This window comes from Prionailurus bengalensis, chromosome F2 (assembly GCF_016509475.1).
Source record: "Prionailurus bengalensis isolate Pbe53 chromosome F2, Fcat_Pben_1.1_paternal_pri, whole genome shotgun sequence".
In the NCBI taxonomy this organism is placed as follows: domain Eukaryota; kingdom Metazoa; phylum Chordata; class Mammalia; order Carnivora; family Felidae; genus Prionailurus; species Prionailurus bengalensis.
The window spans coordinates 74,258,077-74,284,399 of record NC_057353.1 but is presented as its reverse complement, the minus strand read 5'-3'; the positions used below and the strand labels follow the sequence as shown (position 1 = coordinate 74,284,399).

Sequence of the window (26,323 nt, the reverse complement as noted above, 5' to 3'; positions counted from 1 at the left end):
TGTTTGTTCTTTCCCAGCCCGTTTTCAGTAGAGCACAAAGACCATGTCCAGGAAGGACAAGAAGGGGAATACAACCAAAAGAGATTCAAGGACAATGAGGATGACCTGGAATTCTGGAACAAGCCCTCTTTGTTTACTCCTGAATCTAGATTGGAAACACTTAGGCATATGGAAAAACAACGGAAAGACCAAGAAAAATTAAGGTATTCCACAGTGAGGCAATGCCCTGCTATGGACTGTATTTTCTTGATTGCACAGGCTTTACTCCTTCTCTGTGTTCAATCTTTGTTAGCCATCACTTAATTGACTTGGCTTCTAAGTTCAGCTTCCTGTTGAATTGTGTCTACTGACATTTGTTAATATCAAACTGCCTTCTTTAGGATGTCATGAATTATGGCATTTTACGTAGGGTCTTGTTTGGATGTCTTTAATTTTTTTTCTGTTTTTTTCTCCTTGTTGATACCTTTATTTTATTTTTATTATTATTATTTTTTTAATTTACATCCAAATTAGTTAGCATCCAGTGCAACAGTGATTTCAGTAGATTCCTTAGTGCCCCCTACCCATTTAGCCCATCCCCCCTCCCACAACCCCTCCAGCAACCCTCAGTTTGTTCTCCATATTTATGAGTCTCTTCTGTTTTGTCCCCCTCCCTGTTTTCATATTATTTTCGTTTCCCTTCCCTTATGTTCATCTGTTTTGTCTCGTAAAGTCCTCATAGGAGTGAAGTCATACGATCTTTGTCTTTCTCTGACTAATTTCACTTAGCATAATACCCTCCAGTTCCATCCACGTAGTTGCAAATGGCAAGATTTCATTCTTTTTGATTGCCGAGTAATACTCCATTGTATATATAAACCACATCTTCTTTATCCATTCATCCATCGATGGACATTTGGGCTCTTTCCATCCTTTGGCTATGTTGATAGTGCTGCTGGATGTCTTTTGGATGTCTTTAATTTTTTTTTTTTTTAACTTTCAATGAATCAAGCAGTAGGGATGTCCCGGGTTAGAGATACTGATTATCATGGCACCGAGGAAAAGGCCACTTTGCGGGACGAATAAGTTCCGTTGTGTCTCATAATTTGCAAAATTAGAAAGCAGTCTTATGAGGCATTGTTTTCCCAGTACAACTGTCTTGGACATTCAACAGCATGCTTTCACTTCTGAAACTGTTTTGATCGAACTTGACGATTTGTTAGAAGCTCGAACGCTTATGCTCTGATTGTCAGGGAAGCTTTTTAAAAGCTCGACTCGGTGTCATTCCATTTCATGTCATCGCTCAAATCTAGTACGTAAAATGTATCACTTACAGAAATGCTTACAATTCGTGTGCTTGGGGATGGGATCACTTAGCTCTGAAATACCGTTGTCTGCACGGCAGTTATAGGCGCGAAGCCCAGTGTCTTTCCCTGTGATTGTCACCTGCGAGCAAGAAACTGAAAGAGTGAACACAACCATTAGCAATCTCTGCTGCTTTCATACAATTTTATTCAGTAGCTAGATAGGGAGGTACAAAAACGAGAATTGAGTTTTATCCAAAATGCTTGTTTGTGAAATTTGGCCGTCTATATACGGTGAGGCCACCCAGTGCTTTGGGAAGAGCATCAGAAAACATCAGAAAATGTGGGTCCACGTGGCGACCCTGCTGCTTACTCTCTGTGCGATGTTGGCAAATACCAACTTCTCCTCAACTCCTTCCTCGTCTGTTAAACAGGGATTCTCTCCCTGCCTTCCCTACTCCACTGTGTGGTTGAGAGAATCATAGGAGCCAATAAATGTAAACGTGGTCTGCAGACTTAAGAACCTTCTGCAATGGAAATTCTACATGTTTTTATATAATATGTATTGTATTTCCAACATATATACACATATACACCCATGTGTATGCAATATATGTCTATATGTATGCATGCATGAAATGTATACATAGTACAGTATATCGTATAATACATTGTATTGAGCCTGAAACCAGGAAAAAAAAATTCCTCTCCCTGATAGCCTAAAAAAAAAAAAATACAGCTGGGTTGGATAGAAGACCAAGCCACTCTGTGCAAGTGCACAGTGGCGTTCCCAGTCCCATGGGTCCCTGCGATGTTTGCCCCTTCTGGAGGATGCCCCTGGATTGTCCTCGTCATGGAGACTAATGTGGTACATGGACACATTAACTTACCTGGACCAGGAGAACCAGCTTAAAATGCAGCAAAATGTGAATAAATGTACATTTTCTTATACAGTTCACTATCCAAAATCGGGATTAGAAGAATGGAAATCCAAGGCAAAGACTTGCCTACAGTTCTCTTATCTACACGCATTCCTCCATGTGGTTTTGTAGAGCTTGTCCATACAGGCTTTTTTAGGTTTTTATAGGTTTTTTTTAGGTTTTAGGTTTTAGGTTTTATCTTCAGTGATGTTGAAATAGCTAGGACTACGCTCTACATTTTTCATGTTATCTCATGAGCCTTTCCTATCTGCACTGTTTCTTTTCCTCCATCCACATTTTCTGCCACTTTTTAGACCAGTGAGGTAAAGAGCAGACACGTGTTTTTAACAACCGCAAAATATTCCGTAGCATGAATATAGTTAGGCCACTGACTCCTCCGTTGGTGGGTTTTCCTCATAGCTCCAGAGTTTTGCCACTGTGAGTAATTCTGTGATAGACATTTGTTTATGTAGAATCTCATGTACTGGTATTTTTATTTCTATAGAGTGGAATCTACTTGGCATTTTAAAAATTATATTTTTTTTAAAAGTTCATTTATTTGTTTTGGGAGAGAGGGGGGACAGGGAGAGAGAGAGAGAGAGAGAGAGAGAGAGAGAGAGAGAGAAAATCCCAAGCAGGCTCTGTGCTGACAGCCACGAAAGGTTCAATCTCATGAACCATGAGACCATGACATGAGCCAAAGTCAACAGTCAGATGCTCAACTGACTGAGCCACCCAGGCACCCCTAAAAATTAAAACTTTAACTAAAGCAGAGGCTATATCCACCAATGGAGAATCGACAGTTATCTGGGTAAATCATGCATAAAATAGATGAATTTAAATATTCATGGATATTTCATGAAAAAGAGGATTTTTCCCCCTTTTGAATTAACTTCCAAATTGTCTAGGTCACATTTTTGCCTTAAAGATATAGATAACGATCATAAAGAAATCTGCCCTGTCAATTCCCAGCATAGGAGTAACAGAACGGACTTCATAACGGTGAATTATTCATGTATTCACAAATGCCTGATCAATTTTTCTTAAGCGATGTCACAAAAATATTCCTTTTACGTTGTTTTTCTCTCTCCTCACTGCCCTTTGCTCCCATCTCAAGTGGAAAGAAGAAGAAAGTGAAACCACCCAGGATTTTGATCACCGAAGATGGAAAAGTGTTGAATGTGAATGACCCCAAGTACGTGAGGCCAAAGAGAGGCTTGAAGAAGTCAAGCGCATGGGGGTGGTCCTGATGATGGTTTCCATTGTGGGTTTGCTTCGCGGAGAATATATCTAAGCGTTCTTCACAAGCTCGAGGAGCCCGATAAGAATGTCATTTTGTGCATAGTTGAGAGTGGAACATCTCTGATGTTTTCGAGTGCATAATGTTATATTTCATTTTCTTGGCGTTCAGAAAATGATCTTGACATATGGGAATCTTAGTTATGTATCCGTGGAAACTTTGGGCCCTATACGCTTTTCTGCCTGAAAATTCCACGTGCATTATTGTTATGTCTATTAATTTGTAAAGCGCCACATGAACAAGCTGGCTGAGAGTATTGGTACCTTTCCTATGTGTCCCTCTACTGGACGCTCTGGGACACATCTACAAAGCACGTGAGAGCTGAGGAAAGAAACTGATGGAGATCCTTCAGGGACGTTAATGAGAGAGGGAAAATATTCGACCTGGAAATGCTCCAGTGTAATGATGGCTGCCCTATCTGGCTGTCTTAAAATCTAAAACTAGAAAGCAGGCAAAATTTAAAAAACCAAAAAAGGCCATTTATAGCCAAAATACCGACCCAAAAGCCTTTGGACTAAATCTCGTTGGCTTCATTTCATTGCTCAAAGCCTGTTTCTTTTCAGTACTTCGTTTTCGACACCAGGACCAGGATAAAGAGACCGTCCTGATCATTTCCAGGCGTTGTGTATTCCATCTGCGTGGCAATCTTACCTGCCAGGCAGTATTTCCTTCTCAGAGGTTCAAAGCCTGAGCCTGGGAGACGTAGAGTGGCTTGTCCAAGGCCACGTAGCTAATAGATGGTGTGACTGACTTGCTCGTGCTAACCCAGCTCTAGTGACTTCCGTGATCAAGTTCATATCTACCAGCCCCTCACACACACAGCCCTTCTCTCTCCTGCAGAAATTAACGTAGCCTGAGACACGATACTAAGCATGAGGATATGGCAGTGAATATGACAGGTGTCTGCATTCACTGAGCTCAGAAATCTAGTGGGAAGATTGTCTCTCAGCCTATAGCAGGGGGCTTAAGGGAGACCCTCAGAGCCCTCTGGGCCCCTGGGGAGACCACCTCTCCCCCCACCACACTGCCCACGTTACCTGCCCCTCCTGCTAACCGTATTGAGGGGGGTTCCGTGAAGAACTGAACACCTCCTCCTACCAACTTCCATCCTGCCGTCATCACCCTTCCTTGCCCTCCTGGGTCATCCGTCACCACCAGAAACTTAGTCCCTGTGGCTCTGTACACCTCATTCTCTTCCCCCCTGCTGACCCCTCCTTCCCTGCCTCTGTGCCCTCTGGAGTATGTGTTGGTCAGCAAAGCCTCGATCCTCAACCTTGTCTCTCGACGTCCCTTTTATCTTCTTTCACTAAGGGAAACTCAGGGTTCTGCTTCCACAGCTGCCCTCCGTATTCTCCCTCGCCACGTACATACACCACGAGGAAAGTTGAACCTGGTAGCCACTCTCAGACCATTTTTCTTCCCTTTCCCTAAACGTTCCCAGCCCCCTTGGAGCCGGGGCCGTCTAGATAATACCACCTCTGTTCTTATTGTGGTCGTGCGCTTAGCCCTGCCCAGCCCTCACGCTCGCCCTCTGCCCCACTCGCTGCAGAAGACCATGTTCACCCCCCACCCCACCCCCCGCCCGGACAAGTGTCTCTCTCTCTCTCTCTCTCTCTCTCTCTCTCTCTCTCTCTCTCTCTCTGCCTCCTCTGCCTCTCCTCCCATCACTGGTCATGTGACTTTGTCCTACTTGCAGACAATCCACCAAAGCCTTGCTTTTTCCCTCGCCCCACTGCCTCACTCCCTGCCATCGTTCCCTCCCTCAGCCAGCCACACAATCCACTCTTATTCTCAGATCTTCCATCTTCTATATCTCTTCCGCCCCCAGAATCTTCCCTCGAGTGTCCCACTGGGCACCACCTCCTGTGCTCCCGGGGAGTGCCCTGCACGCCCAACAATCAGAAGCCCCATTAAGAACAGGAATCTGTTCAGCCTGCTGGTTTTCTGCCTGCCTCCCCTCTCCCCTCGTGTTCTTATCTTCTGTCACTCCGCTATGCTTTTACGGTTCGTCTCAGAGATTCGTCCTTGACATGGATCTTCAAGTCCCTTGTCCCTCTTTCCTTCCCGCGTCCTCTCTCGTAACCTCAACCCTATGTAAATCTACCATGCCATCTGTTGCTGGACTTGCCCTCGTGAGGCTGGAAGAAAACATTCAACTCTCCCTGCCGGTCTTACTGTAAATTTACCACCATAGATCTCTAGCGGACTTCCGGCAATCATGTTGTACTTTCTTGGGTAATTCACTCCTCTGATTTCCCGTAGCCTGCTTTCACACTGCTTGCTCCCTTCTTACTTCCATTCTGTGGTCCTGACTGGGACCTTGTTTCTTACTCCATAAACAGAAGCAATCAGAAGTTTTCCCATCCGATTTACCAGTGTCCCTGGACCTGTCCACATACTCTCTTGCCTCCTGCTGCAATGGGTGGACTTCCCCTATAGAGTGACTTTGCTGGTGGACTGATCCCAAACCTCTTCCTGTAGAGGACTTGCTTCTGCAATGATTCCTTCCCTTCCGGGTCACTTCTCTCCCTCCTACCAAATTGCTCTCATCAGTATACGCATGTTGTGACATCGTGTATCTTTTTTTTAAGTTTTATTTATTTATTTTGAGAGAGAGAGAGAGAGAGAGAGACAGAGAGAGACCATGAGCAGGGGAGTGGGAAGAGAGAGAGAGAATCCCAAGCAGGCTCCACACCAGCAGCGTCCAGCACGACTTGGGGCTCAAACTCACGAACCGTGAGATCATGACCTGAGCCGAAACCAAGAGTCAGATGCTTAACCGACTGAGCCACCCAGGTGCCCTGATATTGTCCATCTTCAAAAAAAAAAAAAAATAAGAAAGCTCCCTTTCTGCAGTTTCCCTTGCAGCATCAGCCCTATTTCTCTGCCCCTCTTTATAGCTGCTGTTCCTCATGGAGATGCCTGGACTCGGTCACCAGTTCCCTACTTCGCTTTCCTTCTTAAAACCATGTCTGCGGGGCGCCTGGGTGGCGCAGTCGGTTAAGCGCCCGACTTCAGCCAGGTCACGATCTCGCGGTCCGTGAGTTCGAGCCCCGCGTCGGGCTCTGGGCTGATGGCTCGGAGCCTGGAGCCTGTTTCCGATTCTGTGTCTCCCTCTCTCTCTGCCCCTCCCCCATTCATGCTCTGCCTCTCTCTGTCCCAAAAATAAATAAACGTTGAAAAAAAAAAATTAAAAAAAAAACAAACCATGTCTGCATATCCTGTCACATAAAACTTTCGTAGTTACATCATTTCTATATGTTCACATCAGCTCTCTGTTCTCTGTTCACCTCACATCTATGTTTTCTGTTTACATCATCTCTGTGTTCTGTGTTCACATCATCCCCGTGTTCTGTGGTCATATCATCTCCGTGTTCCATGGTCACATCATGTCCATGTTCCATGGTCACACCATCTCCATGTTCTGTGTTCTCATCATCTCTGTGTTCCACGGTCACATCATTTTTGTGTTCCGTGGTCACATTATCCCTGTGTTCAGTCACATCATTTAAAATCTCAGGCCCTATGTACTTGACCCAGCAAATTTGACCAAACTGATCATCATCTTCCTTCTTACAGCAACTTCTTCCCTTTGCTTCAGATTCTTTGACCTTATTACCTGCTCGTCTTCATAGGCTTTGCCAGATTCTCTTTGTGATGTGCCTAAGTGGTGGCCAACTCCTCAGCTGCCTTCTTGTTTCACGTTGACTCTGTGAAGCTCTCACCAAATTCCATGGCTTTAAACACCATCTGTACATTACAACCAGATCCAACCTCTTCCCTGAACTCGAGGCTTGGATGTTTAATGAGCTATTTGTCCTCGCCATGTGATTATAAGATAGGTATTACAAACTTACCATGACAGAAACAGAAGGCCTAACTTCTATCCCCACGATCACTTTCCATCTCGTTCCCCAGCGTTCTCCAACTCAGTAGCAAGCATCCACCTTGGACTCATCCTTGACTCTTCTCTCTGTCATGTTATGAGTGACCTTATAATTTCTTCCTTCAATATCACCTGAATCCACGGCTTCTCACTAACGCCATCCCCCACCACCTTAGGACGTGTCATCTGCCTCTTGCCCGGAGAGTTGCAGTAGCTTGCTAAGTAGTCTTTGTAGTTCATGACTGGGTCTCCCATAGTCTCTTCCATCCAACTGGAGGAAGAAGAAGAGAGGGAGAAAAGGACACATGCGCCCTCTCTTTAAGGAAATTCCTGGAGAGTGCCATATAATGCTCTCCTTCAGGGAACTAAATCACATGACTATATCCAGCTGCGGGGGGCGCAGGAAAGTGTCACCTTTATTCTGCACGGCCATGCTCCTGGTTAAAATCAGGGGTCCTATTACTGTGGAGAAAGGGGAAGTGGACCGTGAGGGAATGAATAGCAATCTCTACCGTAGAAAACCTCTCTGAAATTACCTTTCAAATGATCTGCAAAGAGAGAGTTCAAGTTGGCTGGCTGGACAATTGGGGCATAAGCAATCAAGGCAGAGGGACCGGCACATAAGAAAGCTCCTGAGAGGAGATCACAAAGGGATGGGTCATTTGAGCAACTGAAGGAGTCCCGCATGGCTGGGTCATTGAACGCACCAAAAGGGACGGTCCCACACAGACATCTTGCTGATGGCCAAATTGTTCCAAACGATTTAGCATACATCCTTTAATATTGTTTTACTATATACTTTACAGAATGGTATGACAAGTGAAATGCTCAAAATAAATCAGCCAAATAATTCTGAATGGTATATTGACACTATGGAAGTTATACCTCAGACCGAGCCGTACGGTATAGTTGAAAGATGTAGGGCTTTGAAATCCTGCCTCTCCAGGCTCACATGGCCGCCTTCCCAGCTGTGTCAACCTCTCTGAACCTCTGTTTCTTCGCCTATATGGAGGTGATAGATCATGGGCAGTGTCTCAGCATTTTCCAGGGTGGTGCAAAGGTCAACAATGAAAGGAGAAAAAAAAAAAAGATGGCAAGGAGAAAGAAGGAAGACAGGACTATTTAAAACTGAAGGGATAGAACGCTGGGTAAGGGAGGCAGATATGACATTTTCTTCCCCATAAACAATCCCAGCGTTTTAGTTTTGCTTCTAACAAACTTGAATGAAATCGAAAAGAAAGCTTTAACCACCAGATGTCTCTATCTCTGCACCAATGCTACTTTTTTTGTATGTAGTTTGCCTTAGGATTCTCACATTTCAACAAGGTAAATAAATAATTTATGCGTGTATTGTAGGTTTCCGTTGAGAGTTTTAAATAACACCTCCCAGAATAAGTTTGTCATCGGGGATTAGTATATACTTATTATCAAGTTTACTTTTGATAAGGGGTGGGATACCTGTACAGTATTGCTAAAGACGTCATCTTTTTTTTTTCTTCCCCCCAACGGATTGATTGTTCCTTAGACTTGACTTCTCCTTGAAAGATGATGAAAAACGTAACCAGATCATCCTGGACCTTGCTGTCTATAGGTAAAGTCATTTTATTATGGGTTTACTAAATGGCTTCTCTGGTGTCATTCTCAGTGCCATCTCTTGAGTCCTGAAGTATTTTGTAATGGAATTTGGTTTGCCAAACGAAGAAGTTTTGTTTTGTTTTTTTTAAGCCCGAGAACTTACCGTAATTTTAAAAAGCATGAAAATGAAAACAAAGGCAGAGGTAAATAAACCCATAATCCCAGGGCTACGAACTTTGGACTTTCTGTTTGGAAGGCAGAGTTTAGTTATTTACTTTTAATCTTTTTTGTAATTTTTAAAAATGTTTATTTATTTTTGATAGAGAGAGAGAGAGAGAGACAGAGCATGAGCAGGGGAGGGGCAGAGGTAGAGGGAGACGCAGAATCAGAAGCAGGCGACAGGCTCTGAGCTGTCAGCACAGAGCCCGAGGCGGGGCTCGAACTCACAGACTGCGAGATCATGACCTGAGCTGAAGTCAGACGCTCAACCAACTGAGCCACCGAGGTGCCCCTACTTTTAATTTTTTAAATCCTGTTTGTGAGGGAGGGCGCATGAACCGGGGGAAGGGGCAGAGAGACAGGAGAGAGAGAATCCCAAGCAGGCTCTTCGCCCAGCCCATGACTTTGGGATCACCACCTGAGCTGAAACCAAGACTCTAAAGCTCAACCGACTGAGCCACCCTGGCCCTGCCGCTCAGGCCTCGTTTACGTAATTGTCACAGCTTTGCTGTTTCCTAACGCTGATACCACGGGCCCCTTGCCTTTCCCTACTGCCACTGTCCTTTTATATTCCTCCTTGTTTTTTCCAAATCACTCTGATGTGACAGTAAGCACCAGGCAGCGGGTGGTGGCCCCCGCCTCCCAGTCCCCTCTTAGAGACCCAGGGGTACCCCCTGCAGCTTTTTTTTTTTTTTTTTTACCTCCAGCAGACACTTTTTCCCCTGGCTGCGTCCCTGCCTCATTTCTTTAGGATCGTAGGTTTCGGCTCACTGTCCTTCATGCGTCTGACTTCAGGGTCCACGTATAGGGTCTTTCCACTTCTCCAGCCTTTTCAAGACACACTGGTGCCTCGGGACTTTGCACCCATGCATCCCTCTGCCTGCACCGCCGTCACCCTGGGTGCCCACGTGGCTGGCTGCCTCACTTCCTGCGGGCCTCTGGTCACATGTCACTTCATTATGGAGGCCCCTGTGCCCCGCTATCCGATGTAAAACAGTGCCTACCCCTACCCCAGCACTTCCTCCCACCTCTTCGCGCTTTTTGATTTCTACCTGACAAACTGTTAATTTACTTGCATTTTTTTGTAAATGTGCGGTCAAGGCAGGAACTTTGTTTGTTCGGCCCTCCTTATGTCTCCAGCACCCACAAGGTGTGCGTGCAGGAACGAATGAACGCCCGAGTGAGTGAATGCATGAATACTGGTAACGGGAGCCAGTGAACATTCACAGGCATGCATTTTAATACAGTCCTCTCTCTTTCTAAGGCCCGTTTTGTGGGCTCTATCTCATCTGATCTTCCAGTAACCCAGTGAAGGAAGAGGGATTGTTATCCTGAAATTTATCCAAAAGGGAGTAAATTTCCAGAGAGCGAGTCTTGTCAAAGTAACTACAGTAATCAGAGGGGCCAGGACATGTACTCACAGCCCGACGTCCCACTTTGTTTACTTGTGGTAAAATACACATAACTTAAAAATTCGCCACTTCGGCCATTTCAAGTGTCCGATTCGGAGGCACTCGGTAACTTCATGATGCCGTGAGGCCTTACCACCGCTGAGCCCCAGGACAACCTCATCACCGCAGAACGGAAGCGCATGGCCACTAAGTAGTCATTTCACAGGGAAATGAGAAACGTACCCTGTGCCCTGGCCCCCGCGAACCTGCGCTCTGTCTCTATAGATTTGCCAATTCTCGATACCTCGTATAAACGGAATCACTTGTGGTCTTGTGTCCTTTCACGTAGCGTAACGTCTTCGGGGCTTCGGGGCTCATCTGTGTTGTAGCATATTAGAATTCCCTTCCTCTTTGCGGCCGAGTAATACTCCATTGTCCGCACGGACCACATTTCTGTTCACCCACTCACCGGTTGATGCCATTTGGGCTGTTTCCACCTTTGGCTCTGGTGAGGAAGGGCTAGTCCTTCGTGTGTCCCTTCCTTCTCATGACAAGATGCCCCGTCTCACCGCCGCCAGTCCATCCGCCTTTAAAGAGCGCCCAGCTCTTCTCCTGATTTCATGTCCTCTGACCCTGACCCTGCAGCGACCCGAGCTCCCTTTCTGTTGTGTTTCAATAAACACTCTCATTCATCCTTTTAGTTCTTTCCATTTTTTGGTCATATTCCTGGAGTTTAATGAATGTGTACCCCTTTCTCTTTGTAGCTCTCTTGGCCTCTTCATGTTCAATCCCCGAACGAAAACTTTCCTCGTGCCCCTGTCGTGCACTGTTTCAAGGAGTGGTGCGACTTCTCCTGTCTAGGTAGTAAAATCCCTCCCTTCCCTTCCCACGATTCTGTCTGAACTGACGACACTAACACTCCTTGTGATCTTCATTGGCGCATGGACGCGTCTCTGAAAGTTAAATTCATTCATTCGTTCGTTCGTTCGTTCATGTGCTTGTTCATTCGTTCGTCCGTGTATTCTTTCTCTCTATCCAGAAATATCAGTAGAACACCTCCTATGTACCGGGGACGGGAGGCTGTCACTGGCACATTCCAAAGACAGTCTCTGCTGTCCTAGCGCTTACGGCCCCGTGGGGGAGCCAGAAGTAAACAGGCAGGCGTCTAATAAGTCAGCGTGCTGCACAGGAGGGGCCAGAGTCCGGGGGTGGCGCCCGGGGGTCCTGCAGTCCGGTGGTCCGTGTATAGGGGATGCTCAGGGAAGCTGCTGGACTGAGCACTGACGATTGCGGGATGAGAAGTGGTGGGCTTTGCAGAGGACCGGCAGAAGGTGGTCTTGGGCAGAGGCGAACAGCACGCGAGGACCTCGTAGGGAGGGGCAGATGAACGCTTTAGGAGGCCCCACGCGTGAACGAGAAGATGTGACCCGTTAGCGTGGTAGATACTCAACGAGGTTTGGGGAGACCTTGCCCAGCCTTGGTATTGTTACGAGAATTTTTATTTTTATTATTACAAGCATGAGGCTTTGTCAGCGCCAGCTCCGGACTAGGCACGATGCCTGGGTCTTGACTGCGATCTTAGGGGGCGGGGCACTTCCCATCCTTATTTTCCAGGTGAGGAAAGAGGCGGGGAGGGGTTAAGGAATGTCGTCCCAGGTAACAGAGGAAGAGGGGGTGGGGTCAATTCCTCACCGTCTGTGTGACCCAGGCCTGTGCCTGCGGCCCTGGTGTTCTCCTTAAGGTTTGTGATTTCTGAATCCTCACTGCATTCGCTAAAGTTCACAATCAGTATTTTTCTAATGATTACTTATCTTTGAGAGACAGAGCGTGAGCAGGGGAGGGGCAGGGAGAGAGAGAGAGGGAGACAGAAGATCCACACTTACAGCAACAAGCTCGACGTGGGGCTTGAACTCACAAACGGTGAACTCTTGACCTGAGCCCGAGTCAGACATCCGACCGACTGAGCCACCGAGGCGCCCAACACAATATTTTTAAATGTCCAATTATACGTATAGTCGTTCGTCTACATAAGCGAGATGAAGCCTAAATCTTTGATTTGTTCATAAAGCCAAGGAGAACAATTACCAGCCGATCCTGGGGTCCCTGCCATAGATGGAAGGCTTTGCTTAATCAGCAGGAGGTAGCTTGGCAGGGAGAAGCAAAGCCAGTCTTGCGGGGGTGGGGGGGGGTGGCATTGTGGCAGCTGCAGAACAGCTGTGGGGACAGAGAGCAGCTAAGGAAGAGGGAGTGGGGGTCTGCAGGCCCCACTCGTAGTAGGCTCAACATCCCTGGCTATTCATGTCAGTCTTAAGGGCTTAAAATAAAATATTCATGAAAGAACCTGGCAAGCTGTTTTTGTTTTTTGTTTTTTGGTTGTTTTTTTTTTTCTTTGCAAACCTCTCGTGTTTTCAGGCCGCAGATATTTTTAGGTGAGGGGCAATCAATGCCAAGTGTACTTGTGGCTCTAAAAATGAAATTGCTGATATATTGAATTTCCTTTGGTTTAGGGATTAACGTAAGACAAACTTCTTAAGACCTGTTCAGCAAGGAAATTGTAAACCTCTCTTTCATTTAACACGGTTCTTTAAAATTTTTTTTTTTACATTTATTTATTTTTGAGAGACAGAGCACAAGTCGGGGGCGGGGGGCAGAGAGAGAAGGAGACACAGAATCAGAAGCAGGCTCCAGGCTCTGAGCTGTCAGCACAGAGCCCGACACGGGGCTCGAACCCACAAACCGTGAGATCATGACCTGAACTGAAGTCGGGCGCCCAACCGACTGAGCCACCCAGGCGCCCCTAACACGGTTCTTTAAATGTTAGTTTTTATTTGCACTTCTTTAAGCTTAATGTTTGTGAAAGTTCTAAGATTGGACATGTTTGATTTTGAAGGTATATGGACACCTCTTTAATCGACGTAGATGTGCAACCAACTTACGTACGGGTCATGGTCAAAGGGAAGGTAAGTATAATGCAGTCGACTGTTAACAATTTCAAAAGCTAAGTCTACAACTCAGCTAGGTTGCCTCAAAAATTGTTAGAGTAATATGAAAATAGGAAAAAAGAAGCCCAATCAGAGAGCTACTTTTTAGACACATGATTTTTAAACGTTTTTAACAATTTTTCTTGATATTTATTTAGTTTAGAGAGAGAGACTGAGCACGAGCAGGGGACGGGCATAGAGAGAGGGAGACACAGAATCCGAAGCAGGCTCTAGTCTCCTAGCTGTCTGCACAGAGCCTGATGTGGGGCTCGAACCCACAAACCATGAAATTATGACCTGAGCCGAAATTATGACCAGCTGAGCCACCCAGGCGCCCCTGGACACATGATTTTATACAATAGGAATGGTATACGGTGGGAATGGTTGTTGACCAGCCACGGTGCAGCTCCATAAAATTATTATTTTTAACTTATTTCTGTTGTGTTCGTACTGTTCCAAAGCTGAGTAGATGGTTATATATGTGGTAGCCTATGCTTGAGATTATATTTAAATTATGTACCCGCTTTAAATTGTCAATGATTTCATTCACAGCAATTGTAATTTTATAATGTTTGAAATAGTATTTTTGGCTGATGATGAGCATTCACAGGAGTCCTATGAAGACTTTAAAATGGAAATACGTTGATAGTTCATGACAAGGAGTTTTACCCTTTATTATTAGTCATGTTAACATAAACGGACCACTAACTATTTTGCTGTTTGTGATCGATGACTGTTCTTTAGACCGTCCATTGAAACAGGTAGAACAGTTCCTGCATATCAAGCAGAGCCCGGACATGGGTTCTTTTTTTCCTAAGTCTAAGCACGTTGTTTTTAAAATGGCACGATGGATCCTGAATTTGTAATGAAAACGCCTCTTGAAGTAACCCTCTCCCGTAATACGCAAACTTCCTGTTTGTCGTCAGCCATTTCAGCTTGTTCTTCCTGCCGAAGTGAAGCCGGACAGCAGCTCTGCTAAGCGATCTCAGACGACAGGGCATCTGGTGATCTGCATGCCCAAGGTAGGCCATGTCACTTGCCACTTGGATCGATTTCCAGCCTGGACGCGTCGGCTCCTGAAGGAACTTGACCTATCAAAGCTAATGACGGCTGCTTTTGGTTGAGGGAACCAGAAGATCCACTCACCCCAGCTAAGGCAGGAGAACCAGGACGTGTGAGAACAGAGCTGAGACTGGGGCACAGCTGGGACCCGGGGGCGGGGGGCGGGGGGCCTCACCCCGTCACCACTCGGCCAGTTGTTCTCGCCTCTGCAGCCCCCTCCCACCTCTGCAGCCAGAGCGGCGGTGGGGTTGGCGTGTGTGAGTCCCCTCGTCCTTCCAAGTGGGACAGGTATCGCGAGCACATCTATTACATGGCGATCAGTACTTTTAACCATAAAGAAGTGTTTCATCTCGAGAAAGTAGGGAGGGCTCGGGCAGGGGAGGGTCAGGGTCTCTCCAATATGTTAGCTTTGTCCTCAGACTCGCTTCCTTCCTGAGAGGAGCACTCGCAGCCACAGGGACAGCACGCTCTCTTGTCCTTCCCTTGCATGAAGATAGACAAACGGAGAATCAGGGACAGACACAGAGAGATGAGCCTCCCCGTCACCTTGGAACAGAAGTTCCTCTGGACTAATCAGGACGATTTAGCTGAAGAGCCCAGCAAGTCTTGATTAACTTAACCTTGGGCAATGAAACCCATCTCTGGCCAAAGGGATAGTAGTACTTTGTTTGGTTTCTATTATTTTATATTGGTTACTATTATCTCCTCCCATGACCTGGGGTGGGGTCAGCTTTGCCCTAGTCACTCAGGTTTCAAAGGGGCAGAGTAGATGAGCCAGTCAAATGGGGTTCTGGTCTTGAGGAAAAACAGGACAATGGGGATGGGGTGTCTGCCCCAGAGAATAAACTTGATTAACCAGTAAGGTTTCGATAATAATTTATTAATCCTTCATTTTCCCATAGCCAGATTTGTAACAGATCGATTATGGGTGATCAAGTATGTATTTTTGCTCTGAGTCGGTAAAAAAAGCAAATACAATGTGCTGTCGGGCCATAAGAGGGCAAACACAGCCGTAAGAATCACATTGTCCTTGGTAACTACGACAGGTTAGGGAAGTGCTTGTATGCTAATTAGGATAGCCCATAGGGAACTCTGAGAGATAACCTAATTACCTCAGTCCTCTGATCTACACATGTGAGTGATGCTGTGATCAGCAATCTCTTTTTTTTTTTTTGCAACTTCCATTCGAACTGAAACATGAAATTTTTCATGTTAAAGACACATGAAAAGTATAGAAAGCGGCTTATTAAAAAGCATCCTAGAAGAGCGCCATTGAAGATGAGATAATTTACATAGAGGGACTCAGAATGGGTCTATTTTGCTCTCACTCATAAACTACAAATAACATTTTTCCTTTGAGGTATCTATTTTTAAGGTTTTAGACTACTATGTTCAACAAACATTGATACGCATTATCTCTGTTCTTATTTCTTTTAAATTATTATTCAGTTAATCCCTCTTAGCATTCCTTTATATGTCTCTTTTTTTTTAATTTTTTTTTCAACGTTTTTTGTTTTTTTAATTTATTTTTGGGACAGAGAGAGACAGAGCATGAACGGGGGAGGGGCAGAGAGAGAGGGAGACACAGAATCGGAAACAGGCTCTAGGCTCCGAGCCATCAGCCCAGAGCCTGACGTGGGGCTCGAACTCACGGACCGTGAGATAGTGACCTGGCTGATGTCGGACGCTTAACCGACTGCGCCACCCAGGCGCCCCCTTTATATGTCTCTTACTTTTAAAAGGTAGATAATCAGTTTGCATTCCCACCAACGGTGCAAGAGGGCTCCCCTTTCTCCGCATCCTCACCAACACGTGTTGTTTCCTGTGTTGTTGATTTTAGCCATTCTGACAAGGTGTGAAGTGATGTCTCATTGTAGTTTTGATTCCTATTTCCCTGATGACCAGGGATGTTGGGCATCTTTTCATGTGTCTGTTGGCCATCTGGATGTTTTCTTTGGAAAAAATGTCTGTTCAGGTCTTCGGCCCATTTTTTAATTGGATTATTTGTTTGGGGGGTATTGAGTTTTGGAAGTTTTTTAAAGTTTACTTATTTTGAGAGGGAGCAAGTGAGGGGGGTGGCAGAGAGAGAGAGAGAGAGTGAGAGAATCCCAAGCAAGCTCTGCACTACCAGCACAGAGCCCGATGCAGGGCTTGAACCCACAAACCGCGAGATCATGACTTGAGCTGAAATCAAAAGCCCGACGCTCGACTGACTGAGCCACTTAGGCACCCCAGTTTTATAAGATTTTTGTATTTTGGGGATACTAACCCTTTGCCAGACACGTCATCTGCAAATATATTCTTGCCATTCAGTAGGTTGAATTTTAGTTTTGTTGATTATTTCTTTCTGTGTGCAAAAGCTTTTTATTTCGATGAGGTCCCAATAGTTTATTTTTGCCTTTGTCTCCCTTGCGTAGGGAGACACACCCAGTAAGAGACTGCTACGGCTGATGTCGAAGGGGTTGTTGCCTGTGTTCTCCTCTAAGACTTTAATTGTCGAATCACTGAACTGCACACCTCAAACTGAAAGATAGTCAGTGAAAACAACCTGTGGAGAATAATTTCTTGCCCCAAAATAGTTGGTTTTCATTCATGAGTGAAATATTTGCAAGGACTATAAAGTTCAAAGAACAAAACCCTTCTCTTAAACATCATCACAAGTGAAAAATCCAGAACCCTGACTTTACTTATGCGTACTATTAAAAGTATGCATTACTGAAAACTGACATCGTCATAGAAACTCTTGAAGTACCAAACTACTGAGCTATTTATATGTCCAGGCCTCTAACTTACTGTGGAATTGACTGCATCTGGCTGCATTATAATTACTGAGGCAGCGACTTGGAATTGTAAAGCATCTCGTAAAAGTCGGGTAGACCCTTAGGTACAATTTTGATTCATTCACAAAATGGTGTTGTCATTAGTTAACATATTGATAACCTAGCTCCAGAAATACCCAACGTGCCCTTTAGTAGTTTTTAATATTGGGATACTCTAAATTAACGAAAAGAAGATCAGCTTTGATATTTGGTTCCCTTTTAGGATAATATTTGTAAAGAATACTGCAAAGAGCTGACCTGTTTGATTGTGTCTGTGTTGTGACGATTATATTGTGTTTATTGGTGGAAATTCAAGGGTGTGTACGATTTCCAAGGACATAAAATTTGTAATCGAATCCACAAAATGCTATAATATTTCTCATCAGACCCTTCCTCCAGCATGTTGTCTTAGACATCAAATTAATAATTTTCTCTTTTCTTACTCCTAAGTGGGGCTGGATCTTTGCAGACTGCGTGCTTGTAGGCAAGTTTGATCGAATCTGCTCCCTGTCTCAGGGGTCGTGGCTAAATTTTCTGTTGCCGACATGCCAATGGGTCCTCCCAGCTCAGGTCCACATTCCAAGAGGCTTTCCCCTCCTGCCATCTACAGCACCAGATGCTTCCCGACATCCGCCACTGAGTCCGTGTCCTGTGGATAGATGTAATTGATATACAAACGTCACAATCCGTAGCGTGCTGCTACAATTCCTCTGTCTTCACGTACCGTCTTATAACTTCCCTTGTGGGCGCCGTGTCTCCCAGGATGCCGTCCCCTACTGTACCTTCCCCACCGTGACTTCAAGGGCCAATGTCTTGGCTACCGTTGATGAGTGCGGTAGTGGATGAGGACATACTCCAGCTCTCTCGGCAGGGAAGCATCGGGCAATCCACTGCTCAGATGGCAGGCAGAGGAGTAGGAAACTTTCCGTTTCGTGAGTTTTTTCGCAGTCCTGTTCACCGGTTAGTGGCATTTTTTCCCTTAGGTTCTAGCACTGTTTTACTCACTAGCCTTAGTTTTGGGGGCGTGGTAGAGGGAATCTCCGTTCCAGTGTGTGCAGCCTTTTATTACATTAGACGTATCCCGTCAAGGGACTTGGCCCCTGGGTGTCCTCTATCAAACTCAGTCTTTTTTTTTTTTTGGAGAAGTGGTGGTAATTCCTTTTTCAGCACAGCCGCCAGAATGATGGTTTTATAATATATGTAAGTCAGATCAAGTCCCATTTCCCATACCATTCAGAGTTAAAGGCGAAACGTCCTGACCACCTGCCCCTCTGCCATCATCGCTCTGCCATCGTCTTGTCCACTTTACCTTCCGATCGTTCCGGCCATGTTGGCCTCCCTGTTACTTTACAAACAGGACCAACAGCCTTCTACCACAGGACCCTGGCACCTAGCGTCCGGTCTGTTGGGATGCTCTTCCCCCAGACACCCTCATGGTTTGCTCTCTCAACTTTTCCATGTTTCTGTTCAAGTGTCTTCCTATCCGTGGGTCTTTTCTGATCCCTGTATCTAGAAAGCATCCCCTCCTTACCCTAGCATTCACTATCCCTCTTGCTGCTATATATTCTTCGTAGACGGTATCACGACCTAACAGCCTATATAGTTGTGTATTTCTTTGTCTATCCCCCTCAACAAGAATTTAAGATTTATGAGAACAGGGATTTTTGTCTGTTCTTATCAGTACTCTGTCACTGGCACCAAGAACAGAGCCTGACAAAGAGAAGGTGTTAAGTTTTGTTCAATGAGTGAATACCTTAAGTGCATCTTTGAAATACATTTAATGGGGCACCTGGGTGGCCCAATCGGTTGAGTGCCCGACTTCGGCTCAGGTCATGATCTCACAGTTTGTGAGTTCGAGCCCCGCGTCCGGCTCTGTGCGGACAGCTCAGAGCCTGGAGCCTGCTTTGGATTCTGTGTCTCCCTCTCTCTCTCTGCCCCTCCCCCGCTCATGTTTTCTCTCTCTCTCTCTCTCTCTCTCTCAAAAATAAATAAACCTTAAAATTTTTTAAGAATTTGAAAAATAGATGAAATACATTTAGTATTGGAACGTGAATCTCCTGCTTAATTATTTTCTCCCCCAACCGTTTCCCTATTATTTTTCCATGCAGGTTAACTTTAAAATAGTTTTATCTAATTCTGCCTCCAAAAGTGCTGTTGGGATTTTTGTTGTCATTGCAGTTTAGAAGCAGGGGAAATGATTAAGGAAGGGGCTCTGGAGCCAGAGAACCCAGGTTAAACCCTGGTAATTGTACTCAGCATTTGTATGGCCGTGGGCAAATTATTAATCCTTCTGTGCCTCAGATTCCCTGTCCATAAAATGATATTAATAATCACTCATGTCACAAAAGGTTATTGTGAGGATTATATAAATTAATATATGTAGCTTTGTGTATGTTAGAAGAACTTGGGACATGATACACACTGCATTTCTGTTTACTGTTCATTCACGTTATTCGTTGTTACTAGTGACTAATATTGTCCCATTAATTGGTAACGTCCCTTCCTCTATTAATCAACATTTTCTATGATTGATATTTTATTGAATCTATAGATTGTTACGGGAATGAATTAATATATTTACATAACCAAAACCGTATGTTTAATAATGTATGTTTTTCCATTTATTATTCTTATTTTATATCCCTCAGAACTTTTTTTTTTTGGTATGTGTGTGGTTTTCTCTCCAGAGCTACTACAGATTTACTGAGGTTTATTTTTAGGTCCCATACATAGGACTGTAATCCTATTTTATGTGGGATTATTTCCCATCACATTGCCTGAGTTTATGCTTGGCCTTCAGAATGTTTTCTTAAATGGGTGGTCAGACTAAGTTACATGCACGTAAACAATCTTACCCTCATCAGCCTGGGAATATTTGGCATATGATCTCATTACAGTCCAGCTTAACAAGATTTAACAGAAATTTTGTATTCACTGAGAAGCTTGCTCCAAGCCATTAAATTAAACTCCCATCTAGATTCTCAACTGACAAGTTACAGGAACACTCCAAGCATACGCTTCGTGATTTCCTTTGGGTGTTCTTTCCGAATAATTAACTGAGATTAAGGAAGTTGCTATCTCAACTGAACAGCAAATTATATTTACGGCTTCAGTTGGTGAACATCTTGCTGGAGTTCTGCTGTATTGGGCACTGGAGGTGAAGGTCACACATTAAGGTGAACATCACAGACCATGATCCTAAAACACAGTCTCAGACTCTCTTCTCTTTATTAGTTGGACACGTATTTCTCCACACTTGCCCTCGACTCGGATATACGTATGATACACCCAACCTAAGCTCACTTTTACTCTCTGCTTATTAATTTCAAGTGGACCTGTAGTGACGGCTGCCTGCTCATCTTGCTAGCTTTTCCTGTTCCATTCATACTTCTCCTTTTTCTGAACATATTTCTTAGCCTCGGCTCATTTCCCAAACTTCCAACATTGAAACAAAACAGAAGCAAAAAAAAAAAGTCCTTTCCACATACCCCAACGGTCGCGTCTTCCCTCGCTTGGCCTCCTCGGCCAACCACCTGGCTGTGATCTATCCAAACTCTCCGTGTGTGTGTTGGGTCCCATTGCCACTGGCTCTTGAGAGACCTTTTTTTTTCTCTCTGACAATTTTCTCTTCTCTCTAGAGAGAAGAATTGAATTTCCCCTTTCTGCATCTTGCATTAGAAAACGTGCTAAAGACATCTTCCTTCTTTCAAACGAACCGGTACAAAATAAAACCATCCGCTTCTAAGTAGTGCCATCATCTGCTTTGCAGCCGAACTCATGGAACGGACATCTGTATTTTGCTGCTTCAGTTCTTTCCTCAGAAAGAACCAACCCCAACTAGGCATTCACACCCCCCACCTCCCCTCCGTGGAAACATCTCTTTGAGGTCTCCAGTCTCCTCCACGTTACTAAACCCTCATCTTCTGATTTGCCCTTTCAGAAGCTTTTTACACCACGATCGGTCCCTCCATTTGTAAACGTTTGTTTACTTGGCGTTAGATATACACCGCTTTTCCTCGCCTCTCTTCCTATGCCACTGGATCCTCCTGCTCACTGGATGTCCTCTGCCACTACCTGCTGCTTTGCTGGTTCTTTCTCGTACCCTGGCCTCAGAGAGTGGGCGTGGCGGTCATTCAGTTCTGGGACCCCTTCTCTTCCCTATGTATACTCATTCCCTACGGGAATCTCACCTCATCTCATGACGCTGAATGACATCGAGAGCTACGTCATCGGCTGATTGCCAGCAAGGTCATCAGGAGCAATAATGACGCTGAACAAAATTGAGGAAGGTAGACTGCATATGTGAAACACCTGAATAATATCAGTACCTAATATGGCAGTGAACAGTTACTGTCCACTGATGCAGAAGGAATGGCTTTCAGTGGCCACACAGGGATGAGAAGAAAAAAGCATAAGTCTATGGGTGGAGACTCTGGTAAACCATACCCACTTTGAGAGGGGACTCTGATGGACTGTAACCTAAGAGTGAGGTGAATAAGCAGCCAGCCAGCCCTTCAGAAGGTCTAGCAGCCTGTCTCAATGGCTATCAAAATGGCCCTAACTGAGCCTTGAACTTGAGTGAAGGTAGTCTCAGGTGAGTACCATACCTGGTCATATATATGTATGTGAATATCTATCTATCCATTCAACCATTTTATTTTAAACTATACACACACACATACACACACACACACACACACATCTATAGGTAGTTTTTAAGTAACTATCGAGTGCACACTCAAAGATATCGAGTGCACACAGAGACATGAATGGGATCCAGTTGAAACACTACCAGTGTTTTGGAATCTGGTTCTGCCAGGTTGCCGCTCTTCCTTCTGGCCGGGAACCTTCAGACAGCCACAGTTATTGTAGATATTAAATTGTGAGACACAGATTGTAAAATACTGTTTTAATTTCAGGTCTCCCCCAAGAGGAACCTAGTGTAGGGATGTGAGTACGGCAATTTACTTGAGTGGTAAGGACTGCTGGTCAGGAAGTAGGGAAGGAAAGGAAGGTAGCCAGCAGAGAGCACTCTATGAAGCTAGCTACCCCAGGGGGAAAGCTCTAGGAGATATTGCAGAACACCTCAGGATAGCTCCGCCTAAGCGGAGAAGAAACTGGAAGAGTAATAAACCGACCCTGAGAACCTATGGTGGGGGCGGGGGGAAGGGGATGATATAAACACCCCAGCAATTCCAAACTGCTGCTGGCAAGAAAAACCATGAACTTTTCCAGGTCCGTGGAGGATATCTCCCACGGAGACTATCTCTTGCAAGACCGTAAAAGGATATTGTCTTTGCTTTTAAAGCATCATTATCATCCTTGATGTTTGTCCTAACTTAATAAAATACCGTCTTCAATTTTAGGCTGTTGTGCGGAGATGATCATCCAGGGGGAACTGTCAGATAAGATTGCATTAACAAGTATAAAAGAATTTTGGAGGAACTGTTTGATAGTTAGATTTATTCTACTTTTATTTCAAAGCCATGTAGCTGTCTTCTGCAACTGTCATATTGATTTTACATATAAATGTCAGTAATTGCACCTTCTAAAATTTTCCTGACTACTTGGGTGTCTTTGGGATCATAGCCAATATTTCTATCTTTCTTATTTTTCTGATCATTTTTTCTAAAATTAAATTTTTTTTTTTGCTGCCAGGTATGTACTTGTTTGAGATGGAATATACTTCAAAAATGTTTAATTTATATAGGTATTTTTATCTGTTCAAAGATTTTTAAATAACATTCCTATGGTAATTTATATATTTTCTAATATTGTGGGTTAATGACCTTTCTTTAAATAGAAAACACATTTTGTTTTCTTTAAAGAAATCTTTTTCGTCAGACTCAGTGAATTACACGCTTCTCTTAGCAAAGTCAATCAGGGCACAGTTAAGAAAGAATGAAATTATTAAAATATCAACAATGAATTTGGATTAATGTAAACTTCCTCTAATGCCAGAGGCAAATTAAAAGTTATATAGATTCTGAAGTTTTATATTAATAATTTTCTCTTCCGGGACTCTGAACCTCACATTTTTAAATGTTCAACACTGGAATTATGGATAACTAATAAATATAAACACCAGAAACATGTAACAAGGTGGAGAACTTACGACTGACCCAATTCCTCTGTAGTTGATGTAGGATTGGTGGAAAATGAGTCTATTTTAGGCGTAGGGCTGGGCCTTATTGCTGAGTCCTGTTTACCCAGTAACTGATTCAACTACTCTACCATCCAGATCAGGTAAGTGGCTTACATCAGTGCAGGTTGGTATTTAATGGACTTAGGCAGTTTGGAAGCTTTATGAGACATTTTTAGAAATCACTTATGAGGCCTGGGGGAAGACACTGCCATGTGTATACTTAAGTAGAACGGTGGTAGAGAAAAGACATGCTACACCCATTAATAAGTTACACGAAAGTTTTTTGTATCAGATGAGGGAATTATTTAGCATGTGTGGAAGTAAGGCGCTAGAACTCAAAAACTTCCTGCCAAATTATGAAAAACTTTAGAAAAATCAATGAATTATTAATTAATCAATTAAAATAGTCAATCCATTAAAGATTTACTAAGCACTTAGTGTGAATAAAGCACTGTGTGAATTACTGTGGAAGAGACCAAAAACAAGATGTGGGTTTCTTAGGGCGTTCTTCCTGTCTTCTCCCTGTTGAATCCACTCACTGACCGTGACGACCTGCGGGCCCAGATCTACCCTCACCTCTCACTTCCTAAGTCTCAGTTTCAAAAAGGCTCAGATTCTTCTTAAGTAGCTTCTCTTCCCTTCTGCTTAAACTTGGAATTATGTTACTGGCTCAGAGATGAGTGTCATAGTTGTACCTGTGGGATCTCCCAAGGCTCCCCACATGCCTCTTCCTCCAGGTAGGCCCAGCACCAGCAGAGCCCAGCATGCATGAAGCCACAGCTCTCATAGAACTCCTGCCTCTTCCCCATTTGTAGACAAAGAGACAAGAACAGGCATCTCTAGGGGTCTTTTCTATAAGTCCTATTAGTTGCCATCCATCTATTCATCCATCCATCCATCCATCTACCCACCCACCCATCCGTCCACCCATCCACCCATCCGTCCAGCCATCCACCCATCTCTCCATCCATTCACCCATCCATCCGTCCGTCCATCCATCCACCCATCTCTCCATCCATTCACCCATCCATCCATCCGTCTATCCATCTACCCATTTCTCCATCCATTCACCCATCCATCCATCCGTCCATCCATCCACCCATCTCTCCATCCATTCACCCATCCATCCATCCATCCATCCGTCCGTCTATCTGTCCACCCACCCATCCATCCATCTATCCATCCATCCATCCATCCGTCCATCCATCCACCCATCTCTCCATCCATTCACCCATCCATCCATCCATCCGTCCATCTATCTGTCCACCCATCCATCCATCTATCCATCCATCCATCCATCCATCCACACCCCCATCCATCCATCCATCCATCCATCCATCCACCCACCCGTCCGTCCATCCATCCATCCATCCATCCATCCATCCACCCACCCATCCGTCCATCCACCCACCCATCCATCTACCCACCCATCCATCCATCCATCCACCCACCCATCCGTCCACCCACCCACCCATCCATCCACCCCCCCACCCATCCATCTATCCATCCATCCATCCATCTGCCCATCTATCCATCCACCCATCCACCCACCCATCTATCCATCCATCCATCCACCCACCCACCCACCCACCCATCACCTATCCTACCATCCACCTAGCCATTCCATATATTTTAATGATCACCTACTGTGTGCTCTGGTAGGCTCTTGGAAATGCAAAGAAAAAGTAAGACTTGTGCTGCATTAGGTTCCCCTAATAGGGGATACCCTCGTGTAGGGATATCTTCGTGTAGAATTAGGATCGAATCTGTAATACCTCCTGCTATTTTGCTTGCATTGAAAACCAAAGGAGGGCTTCTCATTCCCAGTCCCCAGGTCCCCCCCACCATTAATGCCCTGCTACTGAGCCACCATCCCCCTCCTCAACTACTTCAGTAGTCTTATAGGAATAGTTGTCCTTGTTTTGAGTAAAGTTTCAAAATGAGTCAGAAAGTTATTTTCCTTGGAAGAAGTAGTGAAGAAGATATAAGAAAGACAGTTGTATGATTTTTAAAACTTAGATTGAAACATGAAAACAGGAAACTGGGAGTGGGGAGAACAAACATATGAACACTTTCGCAACCACCAAATACATACCGTTAACTTTTTAAATTTTATTTGAGTATAGTTAGTTTCAGGGCTAACTATGCTCAAGCTGGACAAGTTTGTACATTGTGCTGTGTTCACCACAGCTGTGGCTACCGTCTGTCATGTTACATCGCTATGATAGTACCATTGACTGTATTTCCTGTGCTGTGCCTTTTCCCAAAATTGGAAGCTTGTACCTCCTTCTCCCCTTCACCAATTTTTCCAACCCCCCACCCTGCTTCCCTCTGACAACCATAAGTTTGTTCTCTGGATTCATAGGTCTATTTCAGCTTTTTGTCTGTTTATTCATTTGCTTTTTTTTTTTTAGATTCTACTTACGAGTGGAGTCATATGGTATTTGTCCTTCTCGGTCTGACTTATTTCCCTTAGAATTATACCCTCCAGGCTTATCCATGTTGTCTCAATGGCCTGATCTCATCTTTTTTTATGGCTGTGTAATATTCCATTGTGTAAATACACCATATTTCCTTAACCATTCCTCTATCGATGGACACTTACGTTGCTTCCATATCTTGGCTATTGTAAATAATGCTGCAGTGAACATAGGTGTGCATATATCTTTGCGAGTTAGTGTTTTCATTTTCCCTGGGTAAATACCCAATAGTGAAATTATTGGATCATATGGCATTTCCATT

The 26,323-nt window shown here is 44.5% G+C and overlaps 1 protein-coding gene across 1 annotated transcript in view; it reads left to right on the top strand.

Moving 5' to 3' along the window:
- DNAAF11 (dynein axonemal assembly factor 11) overlaps nt 1-26,323 on the top strand; it is a 78,253-nt gene that overhangs the window by 32,771 nt on the left and 19,159 nt on the right. Inside the window, exons 6-10 of the mRNA XM_043601784.1 lie at nt 18-203; nt 3,321-3,398; nt 8,915-8,980; nt 13,465-13,534; nt 14,482-14,577. Of these exons, the coding sequence (XP_043457719.1) occupies nt 18-203; nt 3,321-3,398; nt 8,915-8,980; nt 13,465-13,534; nt 14,482-14,577 (496 nt within the window). The remainder of the gene's footprint in view (nt 1-17; nt 204-3,320; nt 3,399-8,914; nt 8,981-13,464; nt 13,535-14,481; nt 14,578-26,323) is intronic.